Below are 21,037 nucleotides of genomic sequence, written 5' to 3' on the forward strand. Positions count from 1 at the left end.
ATCGCGACATCCGATGCTGCGAAGGAAGCTGTATGGCTATGAAAGTTCATCAACGAGCTCGAAGTGGCACTCTCCCTTGATGGCCCCGTCTTGCTATACTGTGACAGTACTGGTGCCATTGTCAAGCAAAGGAACTGAAGTCACATCAGTGGACCAAGCACATTCTGCATCGCTACTACCTGATCCGAGAGATCGTGGATCGAGGTAACATCAAGTTTTAGAAGATCGATGGAAAGAAGAACTTGGCCGACCCATTTACTAAAGCCCTCGATGTCAAGGAGTTCGAATACTACAAATCAAAGATGGGTATACGATACTGCACCGATTGGCTTTAGTCCAAGTGGGAGTTGTTGAAAATTATGTTTCAAAGTCAATCATCAGCCTGTTGATGGTTGTGCTTATCATTATAATTGTATATAAATTATTAAATTAATAAATATTATTTAATTTTTTCATCACTGTGTACATCTCATTTTGAACTCCTGTTATGTGATGAAGTCCTTAGGACTATTAGATTAGATATAGGAGAATATATCATTTAGTCCTTAAATGAGTTCACGACCAAATGATATGCTATTACTAGGACAATAGACATATCAAGTGTAGGTCATTGTATGCCATATAGTTTGGTTGTCCTCTTAACCAAGGAGTGTGGAGACGCTGGTATGGCATGCAGGTGAAATATAGGAGTACATTTCACTGAATGTGACCAACTTCGAAGTACTTTGCTGTCAAGAGTTACTCCGAAGGGATATAGGTATAAGTGTTCCTCTGACCTGAGATCACCACGGTGACTTGCAAGCAACTTACTATGCTTTGGTGCCGAACTATCTGAATTTTTAATTCAGCGATGAAAAATTTTTGGATATAGTCAAGTACTTGTGAAGTCGGTGTGTGAGTCAAGATGAAATTGACCCCTCTGAATAAGTAAGAGTTAATGTATCAGTGTATTTCAATTCAATAAAACCTTGACCGAGATAATCTATGTGATGGATTTTAAAAATTGAAATACAATGTGGATGACCATATCATGATTGGCAGTTAAATCCTAGGTCACCTTGAGCATTTGGATCAAAAGGATGAATTATACGATAACTATATTCAAATAGATTCTTGAGTGTTGCTTAGCATACATTCGGCCTATTTGGACGTCGGGTACCATTGCTAGATGGTTACTTCAATTGGTACCAAAATTAATTTTTGTTTTACCGGCTTAGGTTTGAACCTATGGGGTCACACACATTAGAAGTTTCTCTCCGATCACTTGACTAATCTGAAGAGTCCCAGTCAATGAGAACTCTGGTGAAGAGTCTCACTTGACGGGGACTCTGCTGAAGAGTCCCACTGGACGGAGACTCTAGAGAAGAGTCCCACTAGACTTGGACTCTATCATTAATGGAAGATTAATTAGTGATTAGATTACTAATTAGTTCAATTTGATGGAGCATTAAAGTCTGGATCAAGTCTGATTGAATTTGATTCAATCAGGTCAAGTCTGATTAGGTTATGAGATGACCTAATTAGTAAGGAAGAAATGATCCTGATTTGATCGGATCTATGGCTTAATTAATTTATTGATTTGATCAAATTTAATTGAGGTTATAAGAGCCTAATTAGATTAGGTTCGCTATATTTTATTTGGGTCTAATTAGATTGGGTTTGAAAGAAATCCAATTAGTTAAACCCTAAAGTCCCAAATGAGTAGGACTCTATCCCTTGCGCCACCTAAATTGTCTTATGTCTTTTCTCACCGTACAAAATCAGTTTGTATATGAAAAAATTAAAAAATAATCCTTCTTTTATCACTCATTAAGGATAAGAATTGGTTGATTTTGATTTGAATTCAAATTAGTTTAAATTTCAACTTAAAACCTTATCCATATCCTTCCACACATTGGCTGCTTTTAAAGAAGTCTATTGTGTATGAGAAAAGGAAGTCTTTCCAATAGATTTTCATACCTAATTTTTTTTGATAAGTCCCTCTTTAAGTTAGATAAGGGTGAGAAAAAATTGGAGTCAAATTGAAATTCAAAAGAATTTGAATTGCAACAAACTTCAGCCCTTATCTTGTTTTATCTGATTTGTGCGACAACCATAAAAAGGCCATAATTTTGTATACCAAAATAAGAGAGCTCTTCACCATGAGATATCAGAGAGAAATAGGGTCAAAAATACTTCTTTGGGATGTGAGGATTGGGTGGGTTTCCTTCCTCCTTGGTATGAACAAAAGAGGAGACCGTTCTCCTCTTGGGTGAGAAACCTAGAACTGTTCTAGATTTTTGGGTGACAGAAAAATCAAAGAGAAGAGAGTCTTCATCTAAATTTTCTCCATCATTCAGCATTCTTCTCTGATCCATCTTTGACATCAAAAAGATTCGAGGTGATCGAAAAAGGAGATCAAGTCAGATCTGCCATCAAAAACCGATTGTCCGAGCTAGCACTTCCACGGAGGGTTGATTGATCTGAGAGGCTTCATGTGGACCATCCGTAAAGGTCGGATGCTTGTGCGGCTGCTCAACATCAGCAAGAGCTTCATACCATGCTTATCAGTAGTGGAGGTCATCAACCTGTGAAAAGGTGATGAGTTCTGAACTCTACCGACATAATCTAAAGGTTAGATCAAATTTAGGACATCGATGTGATCGATGCAGTTTTTTATTTTATTTCAGATTTTATATGTAAATTTTTTATATCATAAATTCTTAATGGTAGTTTAGATCTGATCTAAGGCATGTTTAGAAGATTAAAATATTTAATCTTTTATTATTCTGCTATAAAATTTTAAAAATACATGCTTTGAACTATCCATTTTTTCTTTACATATAGGAGAAGAAAAAGAGATGCGTGAAAGAGAGGGTGGTGCTGATTGGTTTTGGCCCTTTAAGGTTTCAAAAGAACAAAAGATATCGCCTACATGTAGAAGAAGAAGGGATGCATAAAAAAGGACAATACTGATTGATTTTGGGCATTTAAGGTTTCCCAAAAAAAAAAAAACTCCCATGCCCAAAAGAAGAAGGGACACATGAAAGGGTGATGCTAATCTATTTTGGCCCTTTAAGGTTTCCAATATATATATATATATATCGCCCACATGGGGAAGAAGAAGGGATGCACGAAAGATGCACGATACAAAATTTGAACAAATATTTTGGGTTAGTTATGATTTTACTAATAAAAATAAAATATTTAGAGTACCATGCACCTAAGATTTTAATTTTTGGCATAAATTTTTTTCAATGGTCTATGAAAATTGCTGGAATAGTATGGACATTCCCAATTGACTGAAAAGTCGTATGGATAAAACAGACCATTTTCTCAGTAGATTTAAAAAATTGCTAGGATAAAATTAAGACTTTCTTGATGGTTTTAACTGACAGTGGATAAAAATAAGATTTTACCCAGTGAATTTGAAAAACTGCTAGGATAATCTAGACTTTTTCTAGTGGTTTTACCTAGCCAAGTAAAAATGAGACTTTTTCCAATGGAGTAGAAAAATTGTGTGATAATTTCAACTGGATGAATAACATGGACTTTTTTCCAGTGGTTAGTCATGACCACAGAAAACATTAACACTTTTCCTTATAGTTTTTACTAACCGCTGGGAAAAAAACATCATTAATTCTTATATTTCTTGTAGTGGCACCACTTAAAAATAGCTCTGTTAATAAGGTCTATACCCAACAGTAATGAGTATTGATGATAATAAGAAAGGAGGTGAGTATTTTTAGTCCCACATTTATTATGAGTCAAGAAAGACTCTGACTTATATGGAAAAAGATCACTTTTTCTTGTATGAGCTGCCTTTTGGATTAGAATCTAGAGGAACAAAATTGTGAGGCCCATCAACCAGAGCGAATAATACCCCACATGCCAAGCTATGAGCCTTTAGCTATAATATTGGTGGCCCATGTAGGTTCCGAGTCTGCGACTGTGATGCACCTTCTGCTCATACACACTCTCCTTTGATTGGGAGGCTATATAATAATAATAACAAAGAAGATGAGCACTTTTAGTCCCATATTGATTATGAGTAAAGAACTTTGGTTTATATGGGAAGGGACCATCCTTCTCTACGTGAGGCATTTTTTGAATTAGAATCCAGAAGAGCAAAACCATAAGGTCCATGGATCAGAGCAAATAATGTCTCATATGCTGAGCCATGAATTTTTGGCCATAACAAGTATTACGCAGGCCATTCCACATGGTGCTAGTCCAAAACAATAAGGATCGATTTTAATGACCAACCAAAGAAAAATTTATGGTTCTTGAAAAAGATTGTGTCAATGTTACTTTGTAACATGGACAAAGAACACCTCTATAGTTAATGAATTGATGATTGAATTATTTGAGAAAGCTTGCTCAGTAGTTTAACTTCCAATAAAGTCTGTCCTCACATCTTCGGGGCCTCATAGCTCGAAAGAGACAAGCTCTGAAACCTCTGTCTCTGTTATTGGCAATAACAAATTGGTTGAAATATTTTACCAAGCTGCCTTCACTTCCATCGAGAATAACTAAGACGTTCTTCGCTGAGACATGCAGTATAGTATTGGAAATAAGTCAATCAGGAAGAGCCCCTGTATCCATCCATCCTCCCTTAAAGGACACGTTCCAGATGGCGTGAGCAAAGCTATTCTCGACATCCTTCCAAATTGGTACACTACCATGGATCTTCTTGCTCACAATCACATTATCATTGTAGTGTAATACCAAAGCTTGAAAAATTCATTTCCAAGGACCATTTTCATGCAATAAGTACTTCCAAGCCCATTTAGAGAGTAAAGATATACTCAAATCATCCAAATTCTTCAATCTAAACCCTTTTTCGCACTTGTATTTGTAAATAGACTTCTAATTCAGCAAAAAGTATATTCCACTGATGCTAGAGATGAAAGTAGTATGGATAATATCTGTTCAGATCAATTTTTAAATCTGAATCAATCCAGATATGGACAAAAATTAAAAAATCAGACTAATATCCATATCCATATCCATATTCATCAAAGAAAAATGAATGTGGATATGGATAGACAACTATCCGATCCATATTCAAATATCCAAATCTATCTATAATCCTATATAATTTTATGTAATACTTATTAACTTTTAAGAAAAGTATACAACCATATAAATATACTATTAACTTGATTTATCATCTATTTAGTAATATCTTTGATTTTATAGTTATAAAGTTTTATCATCCAACTTATATCCGTAATTATATTCATACTTCCGATATCCAAATTGTATCTATATCTGTTTAAAATAAATATGGATATAAATTTTTGTATTCAAATAATATCTATATCCATATTTGTGTTTGCCAGATAAAATAAATATAAATATAGATATGCTGGTATCCGATCTGATTTCAGTCCTAGCTAATGCTGTCTTTTCCTTCCCAAAGAAAAGCTTGACACCATCCATCAATTTTTTTTATATGGAAGTAGCTTGAACACTGGCATGTAATAGGTAGGTAAGGTAGAAAAGATGACATTGAACAAAGTCAATCTGCCACCTAACCAAGGAGTCTCTTCCTTCCATGTCACTAATCTACTCTCTATTTTCCTCTAATGATTGTAACTAGTCCTTTCAAATGAGCTTTTTGTCAGAAAACGATGGCCTGAGGAATCCAAATGGAAAAGAACAAATCTTGCAGTTCATGCTAGCAGCCGTAGCTGGCTGCTCTTTGAATTATTACACCAGAAAACTCTTTTGAAGACTGATTTGTTCTTTTTGAGGAAATTGGAGGAAGTAAGATACTTCCACCAATATGATATTTATAATGGCACAGTGAGATGGTATGTATATATATCCTTTGATATGAACATCTGAGTTCGTGATCAAACAAGAAGCTCAAGGACAAAGTCTCTCAATTCTCTCCCTTCGGGTACCAACAGAAATACAAAATTTAACAGAGACAAAATAGACCCCAGTTAAGCATTGGGAGGACGTTCCAGATCTTTTTCAGCTCTTTCATGAAGACTTCTGTTCTTATTTTAAAGTTTGCTAATTGTCGCATAAACTGAAACCACAGCTGGAGCCATGAACCAAATAAACAGACTTCAGCCTGGTCTGAAAATTTCCTCCTCCTAGGTTCATCAACTTCAGAAAAATCCATCTGCACCCAAACTTGAGTATTCCACTTATCGTAAAGGCTCCAAGAAACATTTTTACACATCCATTACAAAGAGCTGATGAGCTTTGTTAGCAAATGACAGAGGTTATCATTATCGATATGTAACATCCAGCTCTTAGCAAGAGTGGTTGCTTCAGTGGCCCTTCTTGATGCAACCATGGCTTCAAATTTAAATAGGCGATGGTTGCGCTCATGCCAGAGACACCAACATCCAATCAGGAAAAGGCATTTCGCCGCTGAAAAAATACGAGATATGAGAGCATGTTTACACCAAGCATCCCAAAATGTAGCATAAGTGTGTAGGAGTTCTGATACTCCAAGAACATCATTCAAAAAAATATACCAAAACTCCTTTGAATATCTGCAGACCATAAACAGATGGTCTGTTGTTTCGTCTTCAGCACTACCAAAAGAGCAAGACACCGAAATCGTTAGGCCTTTTTTGATGAGGTTTGCCAATGTAAGAATCTTGTCGTGACAGCATAACCATGCGAATATCTTAGTTTTTTTCTGATAGAGGCATCCACCAAAAGGAGCCATCCAGAGCAGAGATCAACCCACCATGTTTGAGGAAAAAATAACACTTATTAACAGAGTAGGATCCAGTGCTGCTCCATTTTCACAACCAACGATCTAGACTAGAGTTACATTGGCAAGAGTGAAGAAGATTGAGAAGAGCTTGATATTCTCAGATGGTCGAGAAGTTCATTGGCTGTCTGAAAATTTCAAAATTCAAGTATGCCTGACTTAGGGAATCTCCTGTTTGAGTGAAGAAACCAGCAACAGAAATATGTTTATTTAAGGCTAATAAATACAGGTTTGGAAAAGTGGTTGATAGCGAAGAGTCCATGTGTCAATTGTCATTCCAAAAAGAGAATTGGTCTCCCATTCCAAGCTTTGGTTGAAACAACTACCGAAATAGTTCTGATAAGTTGAGAATACCTTTCCAGAAGGGTGAGGCCATCTGTTTCATGTAGGAGGATAACGTCAATGGCGTTTTTCTGGAGTAGTAGATAGTTCTAATCAGATTACTTCAAATTTGGGGCTGTTCATTAAAGAATTTCCACCACCATTTAAGCAACAGAGCAGTGTTAAGAGTAAAGAGATCTAACAATCCTAAGCCTCCCAGTTTCCTAGGTCTGCAAATCTGTTTTCAGTTGACCAAATGCTTTACCCGAGCAAATGTTCCCCGACCATTCTATATGAAATTGCGACATAGCTAGTTTAGTTATCGAATGACAGTTGCTGGGAACTGAAATACAGACATCCAATATAATGGGATTGCTTTGAGCACAAAATTTATAAATATGAGACGACCAGCTAAAGATAGTGAGTTATTCTTCCAGCTTGATATCCTTTTGGAGATTTTTTCAATCACGAAGGATCAATCCATACTGCGGGCAGCGGAGTGATGAAGTGGCAGACCAAGATATTGAATGGGTAAATGAGAAACCTGACAACCAAGCATTGCACCAAATACACTCCCAGTTTAGTCACTGATTCCCAATCCAATAAGTTTAGATTTTTGAAAATTGATTCTCAAACCAATGGCCAGTTCAAAGGCATATGAGATGAATTTCAAATTGTTTACATTTTCTCTGTCTGCTTTGCAAAAGAGCAATGTATCATCAGCAAAATGCAAACTATGGATATGGCCTGTGATATTGTAAGGAACCAACAGTCCTTCCGAGCTCGCTGTTTTCAGAATTTTGGTGAGAGTATCAGTAACCAAAATATATAATAAGGGAAAAAGTGGATTCCCTTATTTTAAGCCTCTTCTGTTAGTAAACCAAGAACTAATGCCGAAGTCGAAGAGACTAGCAGAGATTGTATCCATGAAATCCATCTGCTGCCAAATCCCCAGTGCTGTAATAATGAAAACAAAAACTCCCATGATATACTGTCCAGGCCTTTTCAAAATCAATTTTGCATAGAATTCTAGGGGTTTTGGAACGTCGGCAAAAAGAGACCACTTCAGAGGCAGCAATAAAACTTTCGAAGATGAAACGGCCTTGAATAAAAGCAGTCTGAAAGTCTGAGACGAGCTTATCGATCTTCGTTCGAAGCTGAAGAGCTAGCAGCTTGGAGATAAGTTTAATCATCCCGTTCTCCAAACTAATATTGGACGATAGTCGGATATCTGACTACAGTCTCCTTTCTTTGGTATTAATGTTAAGAAGGTATAATTTAATCTGGAGATGTTATGTGCTGTGTTGTAGAAATGAGAGAACAATTTCATAGAACAACTTATATTGGAGGTATCCAAAGATGCCTTAAAAGCATTTCTATGTTAATGTACATGTCATACACGGATATGAGAACCGTCCAAAAGCCATTGACTTGGCCAAGCCTCTCATAGTAGATGTCACACGAACGAAACATTACGTTTTGGAGAAAGGATAGGTATCACACCAAGTACTATTTAAACCTCGCCGCATTACTAACGCGTACACGTTAATTAAATTAGCCACCCATTCTGGACAAACAATTAGGTCAAGGCAGGGTAGAAACTTTCCACCCCCTCCCGCGCCTATGTCTTTAGGACAACCAACCCAAGGAATATAGACCATAAAGTTTTCAAACTTTAAGAACAATCAAACATTTGAAGTCAAGGCATGGGAACCCACCACGCTAGTACATCCAAGAAAGAGAAAATCACCTATCCATATAAATCAACACAAAGAAGACAGCTTCAAACAAGACCCGTTTCAATTGAGAAAAACCAAAGCGCAGCCATGGCCGAGCACCAGAGAATGCACCCGGTCGACGTCGAGGCCCCATCGCCGGCGGCGCCGCTCGTCCCACGAGGCATCTCGAGATCCGACAAGGGCGATCCGGCCGCCGTCGCCGGGCAGTACCCGCCTTACCGCCGCACAATCCCGGTCTCTCACTCTAGACCCCCGAAAAGGCGACGTAGCTGCTGCTGCAAGTGTCTATGCTGCACCATTCTCACCATCATCATCCTTATCATCCTCGTCGCCGCCACCATCGGCATCCTCTACCTCATCTTCAACCCCAAACTGCCGAAATACTCCGTCGACCGCCTCACTGTCTCCGCCTTCACCGTCGACACCAACCTCAAGGCGCATGCGAGCTTCGACGTGACGGTGACGGCCGAGAACCCGAACAAGGGGATCGGAATATACTACGAGGGTGGGTCGCACCTGAGCGTGTGGTACTCGGGTTTCAGCCTGTGTGAGGGGGTGTTCCCGGAGTTTTATCAGGGGCACCGGAACACGACGGTGCTGACGGTGGTGATGACGGGGGAGGCGCAGCTGGGGAGTACGGAGATGGCGGCGCTGCAGCAGCAGCAGACGACGGGGATGGTGCCGCTGGACTTCAAGGGGGACGTGCCGGTGAGGTTAAAGCTGGGGAGTCTCAAGCTGTGGAAGGTGACGTCCAGGGTCAGGTGTAACCTGGTTGTGGATAGTTTGACGGCTAATAACCGGATTCAGATCAGGTCTAGCAGTTGCAAGTTTAGGTTGAAGCTGTGAGCTTTTGGTTTATTTTTCTAATTTGATCGTCTTATTTTTACTCCTTTATTTGTTATTATCGTTGGTATGATTCTTAGATTTTATGGGAGGATTTTATGTAGGGATTTTATTTTTGGTGGTGGTTGATACTAGCGAGTGGAGGTTATTTATGCTTGCATTCCTTCTTTTTTTTTTTTTTTTTATGTCGATTTATTTAGCATTTAATAGTAATAGCATGTTACCAGAACCTTAATTGTGTGGATGATTGTTTCTTTTTCATGTCGATTTATGATTGCATTTAATAGTAATAGCATTTCTTTTTTATGTCGATTTATGATTGTAACAAATATACGTTTCCTTTTTAAATTTTTTTTTAAGATTCGGTCAGCGATTTGGGTGGAGAAAATTTTCGTGGAAGTGGCAAAATGGCACTGGTGCCGGACAACATCCAACTCACGGGGAGACGGGAGTTTTCTGACACCGGGCAAAAACACCCCATGGGCGTCACGCTTAAAGCCCTCCCTAATTTCAAGTTAAAATGGGAATCTTTTTGAAACTTCCAATAGTATTAGACTGATTTTTTCATAGAAATCAGTTCTGTCATCCTATACGGTCCATCCTATCCTTGGCCTAAATCTCATCTATAGATCCGTTGGACCGTAGAATGAAAAAAAGATCTATGAAATTCTTTTTTATTTCCATAAGATTTGGGCTGGGAAAGATTGGATTGGTATGGACTTTATTTAAATAAATTGTATAATCTATAATCCAGTAGAAAATTCAGTCCAATACTATTAGAGATTTTCCAAACGGGCTCTGAAGACATCCAATTTCATACCATGGCCATGCACATGATATGTTAATTAATTTTAACAAATTATTTGCTGATTATTTATTTTATTTCACTGCAACTGTATAATTACTAACAGACTATTGGTGGAAAGAATGGAGAAAATATGGCCTGACAGTTGACTAGGAAAATATCTTAGATGACTACGATAGTTGACCCAATACATATTGTGTTCATCATGTTCTTTAAAAAAAAAAAAAAAAAAGGCAAGTTCCATTTAAACAAATAATTAATATTAGAGAAAAAGTTTTTTAATTAAAAAAAAAAAAAGGTAGAGAACAAGAAAATTTGGACCTTAGCAACCACATGCTCTAGCTACGTCACGTACCCCACCTAAATGGGGCTAATGATACGGGATGAAACCGAGAGGACCGGTGCCGTAGAGAAAGGGAGGTGTCTACATTTGTTCGTGAGAGTTAATATTATATGTTCCGTTAGATAATTAGTTAAATATATTTTGCCAATACATTATAATCATGTTAATAGTATCCTATGTCCAACTGGCATCAGAACCACAATTTGGAGATTACCAACAAAAAATTATGGAACATTTGTATTCATATTAAAATATTAAACCGTGTTTGTGGTTCATGATAGATCTATTTATTTTAATTTATTTACCTTCATATGTAATTATATGTTTTGTACTAAGTTTTGGTGGATTATGTAGATCCGGTAAATGTCTAATTTGTGTAACACCATTTAAATTTTATCTAAGGTTAGTTTGTCAACTTGATGTCTTCTATTAAATTCCAAGCCTGATCCTGATATTCCATCTCACAGGCGAATCTAGATCCAGGCCCTGTTTAATTCCGAGCATGGTCTAGATCTGTGTTGAGTCCAACTTGGAACCAAGTTCTATTTAGATGTGAACCTAATCAATATCCACGCCAAGTCTCTTTTGATCCAAGCCTGGTCCAATGACCAAATAAGCCCAATTCAGATTGGAACCAGGTCCAGTTCGGACGCAAGCTCTGTCTAGGAATTTAGCCCAGTTTAGATTATAAGCCAATTCACTGTTTAGGACCTGAGAAGATCTAATCCAACCTGTTTACTTAAGCCCGTTTCTAATCAACCATCAGACTATTAGTTAAATTTTTTGATGCTAGGCTATTAGATACTAAATTAAAGGCTCCTAATATATGTTTGACCTTGACATCAACTATTACACTAATGAGTTTCTATTATCTTTTAAACAGCTTGAAGAACTATCCTATCCGAGTTAGGAGGATGACTTCCAATTGGTCTAAGATGGTTTGAATTGGGTTGAGTTATTACCTTTGAGAAAGACTCTAAAAGAATAACCTCTCCGCACTTAGAGCAACAACAATGACGACCAAAAGGAGAATATCTGGAGACTGATGTTCAAGATAGAGGCAATCATGGAACCAGTGCTAGATGGAGTGGCAGCAATTAGGAGATCAACAATGGAATGGTGATCAGTAGCTGAAACATCAAGAATGGATAAGTGGTAACTACCTTGGTCTCTCGAAGGCTATAAGAGCAAACATCGTTCCTTTAGTAAGAAGACCAACGATCAACAAGCATTCGAATCAACCTGCTGATGGCCAAAACTACCTCCATCATATTGGTTCATGAGGAATAGGGCGAGGACTTCTAAGCTATGGACATATCGAATCTGTTGTATCTCTTTAAAATAGATAGGTGGCCTATCCTAGTCCCTCAGCTAGTCAGCCAGGTGCATTGGAGAGATCTTGGACGAATCTCTTTAATGACTCAACCGACCCCAATTGTCAGGAAAAGAGTCACTACTTTGGCATCAACTCTGGACTCTCTTCCGTTAGTTCTGAAAATAAAACTCGTCTCTTTGTTGAGCAAGCCCCAAGAAGGCACCAAGCACCCTTCCAATCAAAAGCTTGGGGGTTTAAACTCAGAGCATGCTTTTATTGCAGGGATATTGGCCACTGGAGAAGAAATTGCTGAAATGGTTTGAACTGCTTTCTTTGCAAGGGCTTTGGCCACTCCTCTTGTGGTTGCATGGTAGATCAGATGAACAAGAAAAAGATGGATGACGCTGATAACATCTTCATCTAGGGATAACATGAAAGTCTATCAGCCTTCGTCTCAATCAAAGAAGGTCATGTACAACGATATAATGAGATATCCAGTGCCGAAGTTCTCCGAGTATTCTCGATAAGAAGTAGTGTTCCACCGTTTGGTTCATCACAGGTTATCCAAGCTTTGAAGAGATTTTATCTCAGGTTTGAATAGGATCCCATCATCATAGGGTACAACATCTTTCTAGTATTCTTCCCCTCATGCTCATCTCTATTTCGTGCTCATCGACCAAGAACCATGAGAGACCAATTCTTCTAATTCTCCATCTGATCATGGTCCTTCCGAGATAGTGCAGCACCTCACCATCTGCAATTCTGAGTTCTCTTACAACACCATGACTTGCCATTATATGTCTGGGACTCTATGATCATTAGAAGGGTGATCATCTCTAGCATTGGCTTGCTGGAGATGGTGACACCTTGTGCTTGATTGGTAAGAATTTATCAATTTATAAAATTTTTGCTTATTGCAAGAGCTTGGAAGCTATCCAAATTTTATGTTCGTGACTTTGAAAGATGAAACATACCGGATTTTAGTTAATGCCAAGGATGGCACCTTATGGCCATCCTCTTCCATCCGATGTCTCTCTAAGATAGGATCAGAAATTAGAATGGATACCAAGAGGTCCTTTATTCCAATACCGTGAAAGTTCAAGAGCTCCAACACATCAAGAAGCTCCAACCTTATGGCTTCATGATCAAAATATCAAGACAAGAGTCCAAGATCCCAAAGAAACTAATGGAAATATGGAAGAGGATCATGTTTTCAATGGCCTGCAGGTGGAAGACAGAGGCAACAAAGAAGCTCGAGAGAGCAGAGCATTTCAGACTACTCAAGCCTCCTCTCTGTCATCTCTTTGCTATGGGGATGGATGTGGAGATAAATCCAAGGATGATGTTCTGTCGGGGGCATCTTCTCCAATGATGGTACCCCAACCAATTATAGAGAACAACCATGAACCAGAACCAGCCTTTCAAATTAGTTCAAATAATCAGATGATTGAATCAGGTTCAAACAATCCATCTAGTTTAATTTTGAATCCACTCTTAGGGCATGGGGGGCTCGAAAAGACGGACAAATGAATTGATTTGATCTCCTTTGAAAGCTCAGTCGCTGCTGATACTGTGAAAGCCCACACTCACCCCTCCTACTCTGGTCATGTTTTATTGATGTGTAATAAAAATGTGGCTTTGAGACATATTTATGCATTGCTAAACCAATGCAAGTAGATTGAAGATTAAACTGAAACCTACATGGATGCCACCCACTCTCAAAGCCGTGTGAAAAAAGCAGAAGCTATACCAACTAACTCTGATGCCATGGAAGATCATGTTCAGATGAAACCAACGATAAGATGGTATCTGATAAGGATGCTGACTTAGAGGTCATTCCTAATTCTCAAATCGATTACCCTATAATAATAGGTATTGAGGAGAAAATGCATAAAGAGTAGGATGCCTCATAAGAAGAGCACACTCGACAACTTGAAATTGTACCTTCAAGATCTTGAATGCCTCCTTCAAAGTATGCCAATCTTTCAAAATAAGGATAGTCGGTGCAATAAAGGAGGCAACGATGAGATTGCCTCCAGCAAGGTGAAAGAAGAAAGATACGATTAAAGTTGACAGTTTGGATCCTATTATGCCATTGAGCTCCATTTTCCATTAGCTTCTACTTGAATTGGAGAAGGCATGTGGCTTCACTTGCATGGAAGATTTGACTATTGAGATTGTAAATATCCTCTTAGAGCTCGATAAGGAGAAAGCTGCTATGGAGGTAAAGTAAAAAATGCATAAGGATGGTCTTAGCATGTCATGTGCTGTAAATTTTTGAAAGCAAATATTTTAATATTTGATTAGATTTTTGGAAGCTATCTTTTTCTTGATAGCTAGTAGTCAGAACCGTTCCTATTTTAATAGATGCTTGGCTGGTCATAGCCTTTTGTCTTATTTTTGGCATAGTTAGATATGGCATAAAGATTACCAGCTGATCTTATATAGCTCTTTGTTTTGCCCTAGTGAATAGATTTTTATTTTTAGGCTCTATTCCTTGTATTCTCTAGTGCAATGTGGTTGATTTTAGAGTTATATTTTTGGTATCCACTTTGGTGGAAGGGCATGTGGATTGGTAACCTATTTGTTATTACTTTGCGTCAAACAATAATGGCAATTATCTTTGGTATCAAAGCTACATCGACTGCTTGTTTATTCCTATTGTGGAGGATGTAGTTTAATTTGTGTTTGATTTGTTGCCTGGTGTTATGTTATTGGAATTGATGCTTTGTCCCCTATATCCAAAGCCAAAGGTGCTGCTCTCTTATTTCTTATACTCAATTTTGGAGGCCTTTGTCTTGCATATTGCATCATCGATTGATACCTGACCTAAAAAGAGAATCATGGATTGATATCCTATTTGGATCAATGGAATTAAGTTGTTTGAAACAGTATAGAAGAAGAAATGAGTACAGAATCTTTGATCTCTTCCTTGCATCTCCTCTTGTACCAGCAAGATTATTATCCCATGGAATATGAGAGGATCAGGTGGAGCTACTAAACAGAGGATAATTAAGGACCTAATCATCTCATCCTCATGCGACATTGTCCTTCTACAAGATTTAAAAGTGGCATCCCCTTCACCCTCCTTTCTCAGATCAATGGGTGGTAATAGAATTGATATGTAGTCTCACTTGAACTCTGATAATACAGCAGGAGGGATATTTATTGGATAGAATTTATAATACTTTTCTCTAAGATCTACTGCTCAAAGAACCTTCTCTCTTACAATTGAATTGCATTGTCATGTATTGAAGAAGAGTTTAATTGTGTCTACTATATATGAGTGGAATGAAAGAGCACAGACGAATATTTTTTTTTAAGAATTAATTGATATTCGTTGTATCTATCCAAGTCCTTGGCTTTTGGGAGGTGACTTTAACATTACCAAAATGCTAAAAGATATAACAGGTAACCTACAAAGTGTGAAGGATAATTTGGTTTTCATGGATTTCATTTCTTTACTAGGTCTAATAGACCTAGATTTAAAGGATAGAGACTTTACTATGAGCAATAAACATAAACAGCCTTCTTTGGTATTCCTGGACTGCCTCCATCTTTCATCTGAATGGGAAAATATTTTTCTAGTGAGCTTTCAAAAAGTCCTCTTGAGCACTATCTTGGATCACATTCTGATTGCCTTGGACTGCTACATTGGATTCCAATGCCCTAATATTTTCATATTCGAAGGATGGTATATTAAGGAACAAGAAATTCATAATCTTATGAGGAGCAATTAGAAGAACATTAGAGGTGCACCCAACTCGATGGCTGCATAGGTGGAGAACTTAAGAAAATCTGTTCTGTTCTTAAAACTTGATCACTTTCAAAGAACATCGTAAAAGAGAGCTGAAAAAAATTATTGTATGATGTGAGTGATATTGATAAAAAGGAGGAAATCATAGACCTTACTACTGATGAATTCAACATAAGAAGAATTCTAAATTAGTCCTTAGATGAGCTTTGCCACAAGGAAGAGATATAAAGGGGATAGGAACACCTTCCTTCACAAAGTCATCTCCGAAAGGATAAAAAGAAATCATATAGCTTCTTTCTTAGATGAAGGTATTGAGTTTCATGATCAAGAAGACCTCTCCCTCCACCTTTATTTATATTTCAAGAATCTCTTTGGCCCCACCTCATCATCAAAGCTTTCCATAAATTGGGACTTATTTTATGGTAACCCAACCGTCAATCTAAATGACTTGGTACAGAAATTCACTAGGAAAGAAATTAGAAGTGCAATTTTTTTCTTTGACAGTCTCAAAGCCCTAAGGCCAGATGGGTTCGCATTTACATTTTTTAAAAGCTTCTGGAATCTTCTCTATGATGATATTATGGTGCTGCTTGATGATTTCCACAAAGGTGCCTTTGACTTATCAAGGTTGAATTTTGCATATATTACATTCAACCCCAAAAAAGAAGGCATTCTGACTGCTAAGGACCTATGATGCATCAATTTCATCAATAGCCTGAACAAAATAATCACAAAGATATTATCTATGCATCTTGCTAAGTTTTCTCCTTTGCTTATTGATGAATCATAATCAATTTTTGTCAAAAGAAGATCAATTATTGAGAATTTTTTCAATGCTCATGAAATGATAGCCTACTACAAAAGATCCAGTCAAAAAGAAATCTTGTGCAATCTAAATTTTGAAAAGATTTTTGATAAGATAAATTGGGACTTCTTATTTGCTATACTACAAGCCAAAGGCTTTCCTCTAAAATGGATTGATTGGATACATTACTTGCTTTCTTCTGCTTCCATAGCCCTTTAGGTAAGTGGAAATCTTGAAAAATGGATTAAGTGCTGACAAAGATTAAGACAAGGGGATCCACTCTCATCTGCTCTTTTTATCTTGGCAACAAACATACTCTCCAAATTACTTAAAAAAGCTGGATCATTAAGGTTAATTGAAGGAATTAGTTGCAACAAGATATTTTCTAATATTAAAAATTTTCTATTTGCAAATAATACATTATTATTCTGTGCTGCTAAAATTGATAATATTATAGTAGCTAGAGCTATCCTACTTAGATTTGAAGGTGCTTCTGGATCAAGAATTAATTTCATAAGAGCTCCACTATGTGCTTGAATATTGATAAAAGGGAGGCATATAGATTCGCTTCTTTAATGAATTATAAAAAAAGGCTCACTTCTATTTACTTACTTAGGTCTCTCTTTGTGACAAAAGGTTTCAAAATCGTGTTGGATGCCTTTGCTAGAGAAAATAAATATAAGATTGGCTACATAAAAGGAAAAGATTACTATCTTAGGGAGGCAGAGTTACTCTTATTAATTCAGTTTTCACTGCATTACATTCTTATTATATATCAGTATTTAAACTTTCAAAATGGATGGTAAATACAATTGACCAGATGCGCAGAGCTTTTTTATAGAGAGAAAGAGAGACTGTCAGTAGATTTCACCATCTTATTAATTGAAATAGTGTGTGTAGATCCAAAGAGCAGGGAGGCTTGGGCATAAAAAATATTGATTAGATGAATCTTGCTCTCCTTACGAAGTGGACTTGAAAATTCACAATGAGATCAAATTACTTCTGGTGCAAACAAATCAAAAGTGCATATTATGTAAAGAAAAGACTTGGTATAAAAATCAAGAAATGTGCTAAAATACTCTCTCCTATCTGGAAAGATATCAATAAGCAGCTGGATATATTCTGAAATTATTTATCCTTTAAGCTAGGCAATGGCGATCATGTTTGATTTTGAAAGGACTCTTTAGTAAGCCCTGCACCTCTATCCTATTTCTTCAATGATCTCTACTCCAAAGTTTTAAAGCTAAATTGTACTAGTTCTCCATGGTCATTGAGATATCTCATTTGGAAAATCAAAGTTAGGGATTTTTTCACTAGACAGCAAGCTACATGGTTGGAAAATCTCCAAGCTATCCTTATCCATGTCAGGCCTACAAGGATTGCTGATGTGCCAATTTGGATACTTACTCAAAATGATACTTTTTTAGTTGACTCCTATTATAGGCTTATCAATAATGGCAGTTTAATTTGTCCTTACTAAAAAATTATTTGGAGGGCTGCCATTCTAAAAAAATTAAAATATTTCTCTGGCTTACTTTGAGAAACAAACTCCACACAAGAAAAGTTTTAGATAGAAAAGGTTGGCAAGTAAATTCTGGTTGCCCTCTTTGTAGATCAAGAGTATAATCTATCTCCCATCTGTCCATCAAATACCCCTTTGCTTGTAACCTATGGAACTCCATCAAAATCCAACTAAACCTGAAAGGGTGGCCTTCAAATATGCATGATCTTTAAACTGACTAGAGGTATAAAAAATTTTAGCCATTACTATAGAGAGCAAAAGATCAACTGTATGCAGTCGTTTGTTGAGAGATTTGGAGGAAAAAAAATACGAGATCTTTATCCAAAAGAAATCTTCCATTTACCCAACTTTTCAAAAAGTATTGCATACATTTCACTCTTAGAAACCAATGTATACTAAGAAGTTGATTGAAAGTCATGGCAAGCTGTAGAATGCCGTTAGTGCATCACCTTTTTAGCTGACAATATGTTGTAACTATGGATGCCTCATCATGGAAACTCTTGTACATTTCTTGTTTATCCAATCAATAAATAGGGGGAAGCCTTTGCTCCCTCCTCTTCCTTTCAAAAAAAGATAAGGACTTTGAGAGAGGTTATTTTTTATCAATACTAATTATCTAGTTCACCTTGAAAATGATGTGGATTATTGATGTGGGCTTGTATTGGCGAGATCTCATTATTGGCCAATGACCTCAAAGAAGATATGAAGAGACTTGAAAATGTGTGCGTAGAGATCCTTTTGCCATGGTTGAGGCCAATTGGTGATGGCAAGGAGCTTAATGGGGGATCCAAAACTGCACGGCACAAAGAAAGAGGTGTAGGGGTAGTTAAGGGTAGAAGCAATGATGAAGGTGGTAAAGACCATTACTATTAGGTAAGAGGAGAGCCAAGGTTTAGAGAAATAAAAAAGAAGATGGAAGGCATGATTAAGGGCCTAAAGGATTGAGGAATAGTCAAAGGAAATTGTTAAGGAAGTGTGATGCTTCATGGCATAAAGCAGAGGAGGAAGTAGAGGCCTAATTAAGCATGGAGAGGTGGGCCATTATATGTAGCCTAAAATGATTGCCAGGAGAAACAATAGGCTTAGACTGCATTTGGCAATGTTATCATTATTTCTAAAAAAATATTAAAATTAAAAATTTTATTTCTAGTTTTTCATATTTCTAACAATCAAAAATATGTTTGGTTCATTTTTTTTCTTCTACAACAATAGTTGAGGAGAGAAAGAGGGGGGATGTGGTTGGTATTGTGGTCAAGGATAAGGAAGAGCTTGACATTGAGTGTAGAGATAATCAAGATAAGTGATAGAAGAAGAAGAAATAAGAATGAGGTCCATGATGTGGTCCAGAATAAGAAATAACTTGGCATCGGAAGAAGAGATAGCCGCCGAGGTTCAAGGAGCCAATGTGGTCGGTGGGGGCAACAGAGCCAAAGCCGAGATTGATTCCAAAAAAAAAGAGTTGGAAGGAAAAGGATGAAAATCTACTTTAAAAAAATCTGAAAATAAAAAAAATAAAAATAATAGAAGTTATTTAGAAAAAATAGAAATAGAAATAATGTGATCAAATATATTTTCTACGATGGTTCCGTGTTGTCATAAAAATTATAAAAAAAAGGGCAAAGGGAGTGCCAAATAGGCCCTAAAGCTTCCAACTTTTTTGAAAGAATGAGAAGTAGATATCCATCAAAAAAAAAAAAAAAAGGACTGCTTGGTTTCTAACATTAAAACATATACTTGTATAATATATGCAATTTAATATATTCGCATGGATCAGGTGTTCCTAGCCAAAGAATTATTTGCACTTGACTTCCTAAATTCAACCTCACCTAAAACTTAGGTTGCATTTGGTAGCTAGCAATCTTTCCAAATTGCTGGCAATTTAATGTGGTAATCTAAATTGCTGTGTTTGACATATTTTTTGGATAGTAATCCAGATTACCTTGGCAATCCAGATTGCCTCTCATCATGAGAGGCTATCTGGATTATCTTGGAAAGAGATGGCTATCCAGATTACTACTTCTTTGGCAATATTATAATAAAATTTTTTAACAAAATTATCCCTCAAAAAAATCACACAGAACCTATTGTCCAACCATCCCCTCTGCGTGTGCTCCCAACCCACGGCTCCTCCATCTCTTTTTGCCTGCCCGTGGCTCCTCCACCTTTATTCCCCACCACCCCCCCACCCCCATGGCTCCTCCACGCCAGTCTCCACCGCCCCTACGGCTCCACACATACCCGCTCCTCCTCACACCCCAGTGACTACGGCTCCCCACACCCTTCGGTCCGCTACTTCTCCATGTTACCACCACTCCCATCACTTTTCATCAGAGAAAAAGAAGAGTATCCGGACAAAATTATTAAGAATATTTTAGAAATTTGATTTTATATTATCAGTAATCTGATTATCATACCAAATATATCAATCAAAATTTTCAATAATTTTACAACATGACTGACAATTTAATGGTGACAATCTATTTTGAAGACAATCTATATTATCTTTGAAGATTACCTGATGATGCATTTGCCAAATGCGACTTTAGAGAAAAACAAAAATGAAAAGAAAAGACAGAAACGGGCAGCAGCTGCTGCTGCTCCAAAGCCCACCTGGGCCAACTTCCATCCCCAGCTTAGAGAAGTTCCAGCACAAGTGCATATGATGGTGGACCACTCAGGGATGGCCTACCAGCCACAATCTCTGCTAATACATTACACTCTTTCAGTTGTCTTTCTATTGCTGTCTTCTCTCTCTTGGATAGGCTTCTTTTCCTTTTTTTTCAAGTTCTCCTTTTCCTTTCTTAAAATTTTCTCTTTAAATTTTTTTCTCTCTTAATTAAACATGCATCACACATGCATGCAC

At 37.3% G+C, this 21,037-nt stretch overlaps 1 protein-coding gene across 1 annotated transcript; it reads left to right on the forward strand.

Moving 5' to 3' along the window:
- Positions 1–8,843: 8,843 nt before the first annotated feature.
- Positions 8,844–9,861, forward strand: LOC105034739 (NDR1/HIN1-like protein 6). The gene has a single exon (XM_010910000.4). The coding sequence runs from the start codon at positions 8,872–8,874 to the stop codon at positions 9,628–9,630; it is 759 nt and encodes a 252-aa protein (XP_010908302.2). The 5' UTR covers positions 8,844–8,871; the 3' UTR covers positions 9,631–9,861.
- Positions 9,862–21,037: the final 11,176 nt, after the last annotated feature.

This window comes from Elaeis guineensis, chromosome 4, assembly GCF_000442705.2.
Source record: "Elaeis guineensis isolate ETL-2024a chromosome 4, EG11, whole genome shotgun sequence".
In the NCBI taxonomy this organism is placed as follows: domain Eukaryota; kingdom Viridiplantae; phylum Streptophyta; class Magnoliopsida; order Arecales; family Arecaceae; genus Elaeis; species Elaeis guineensis.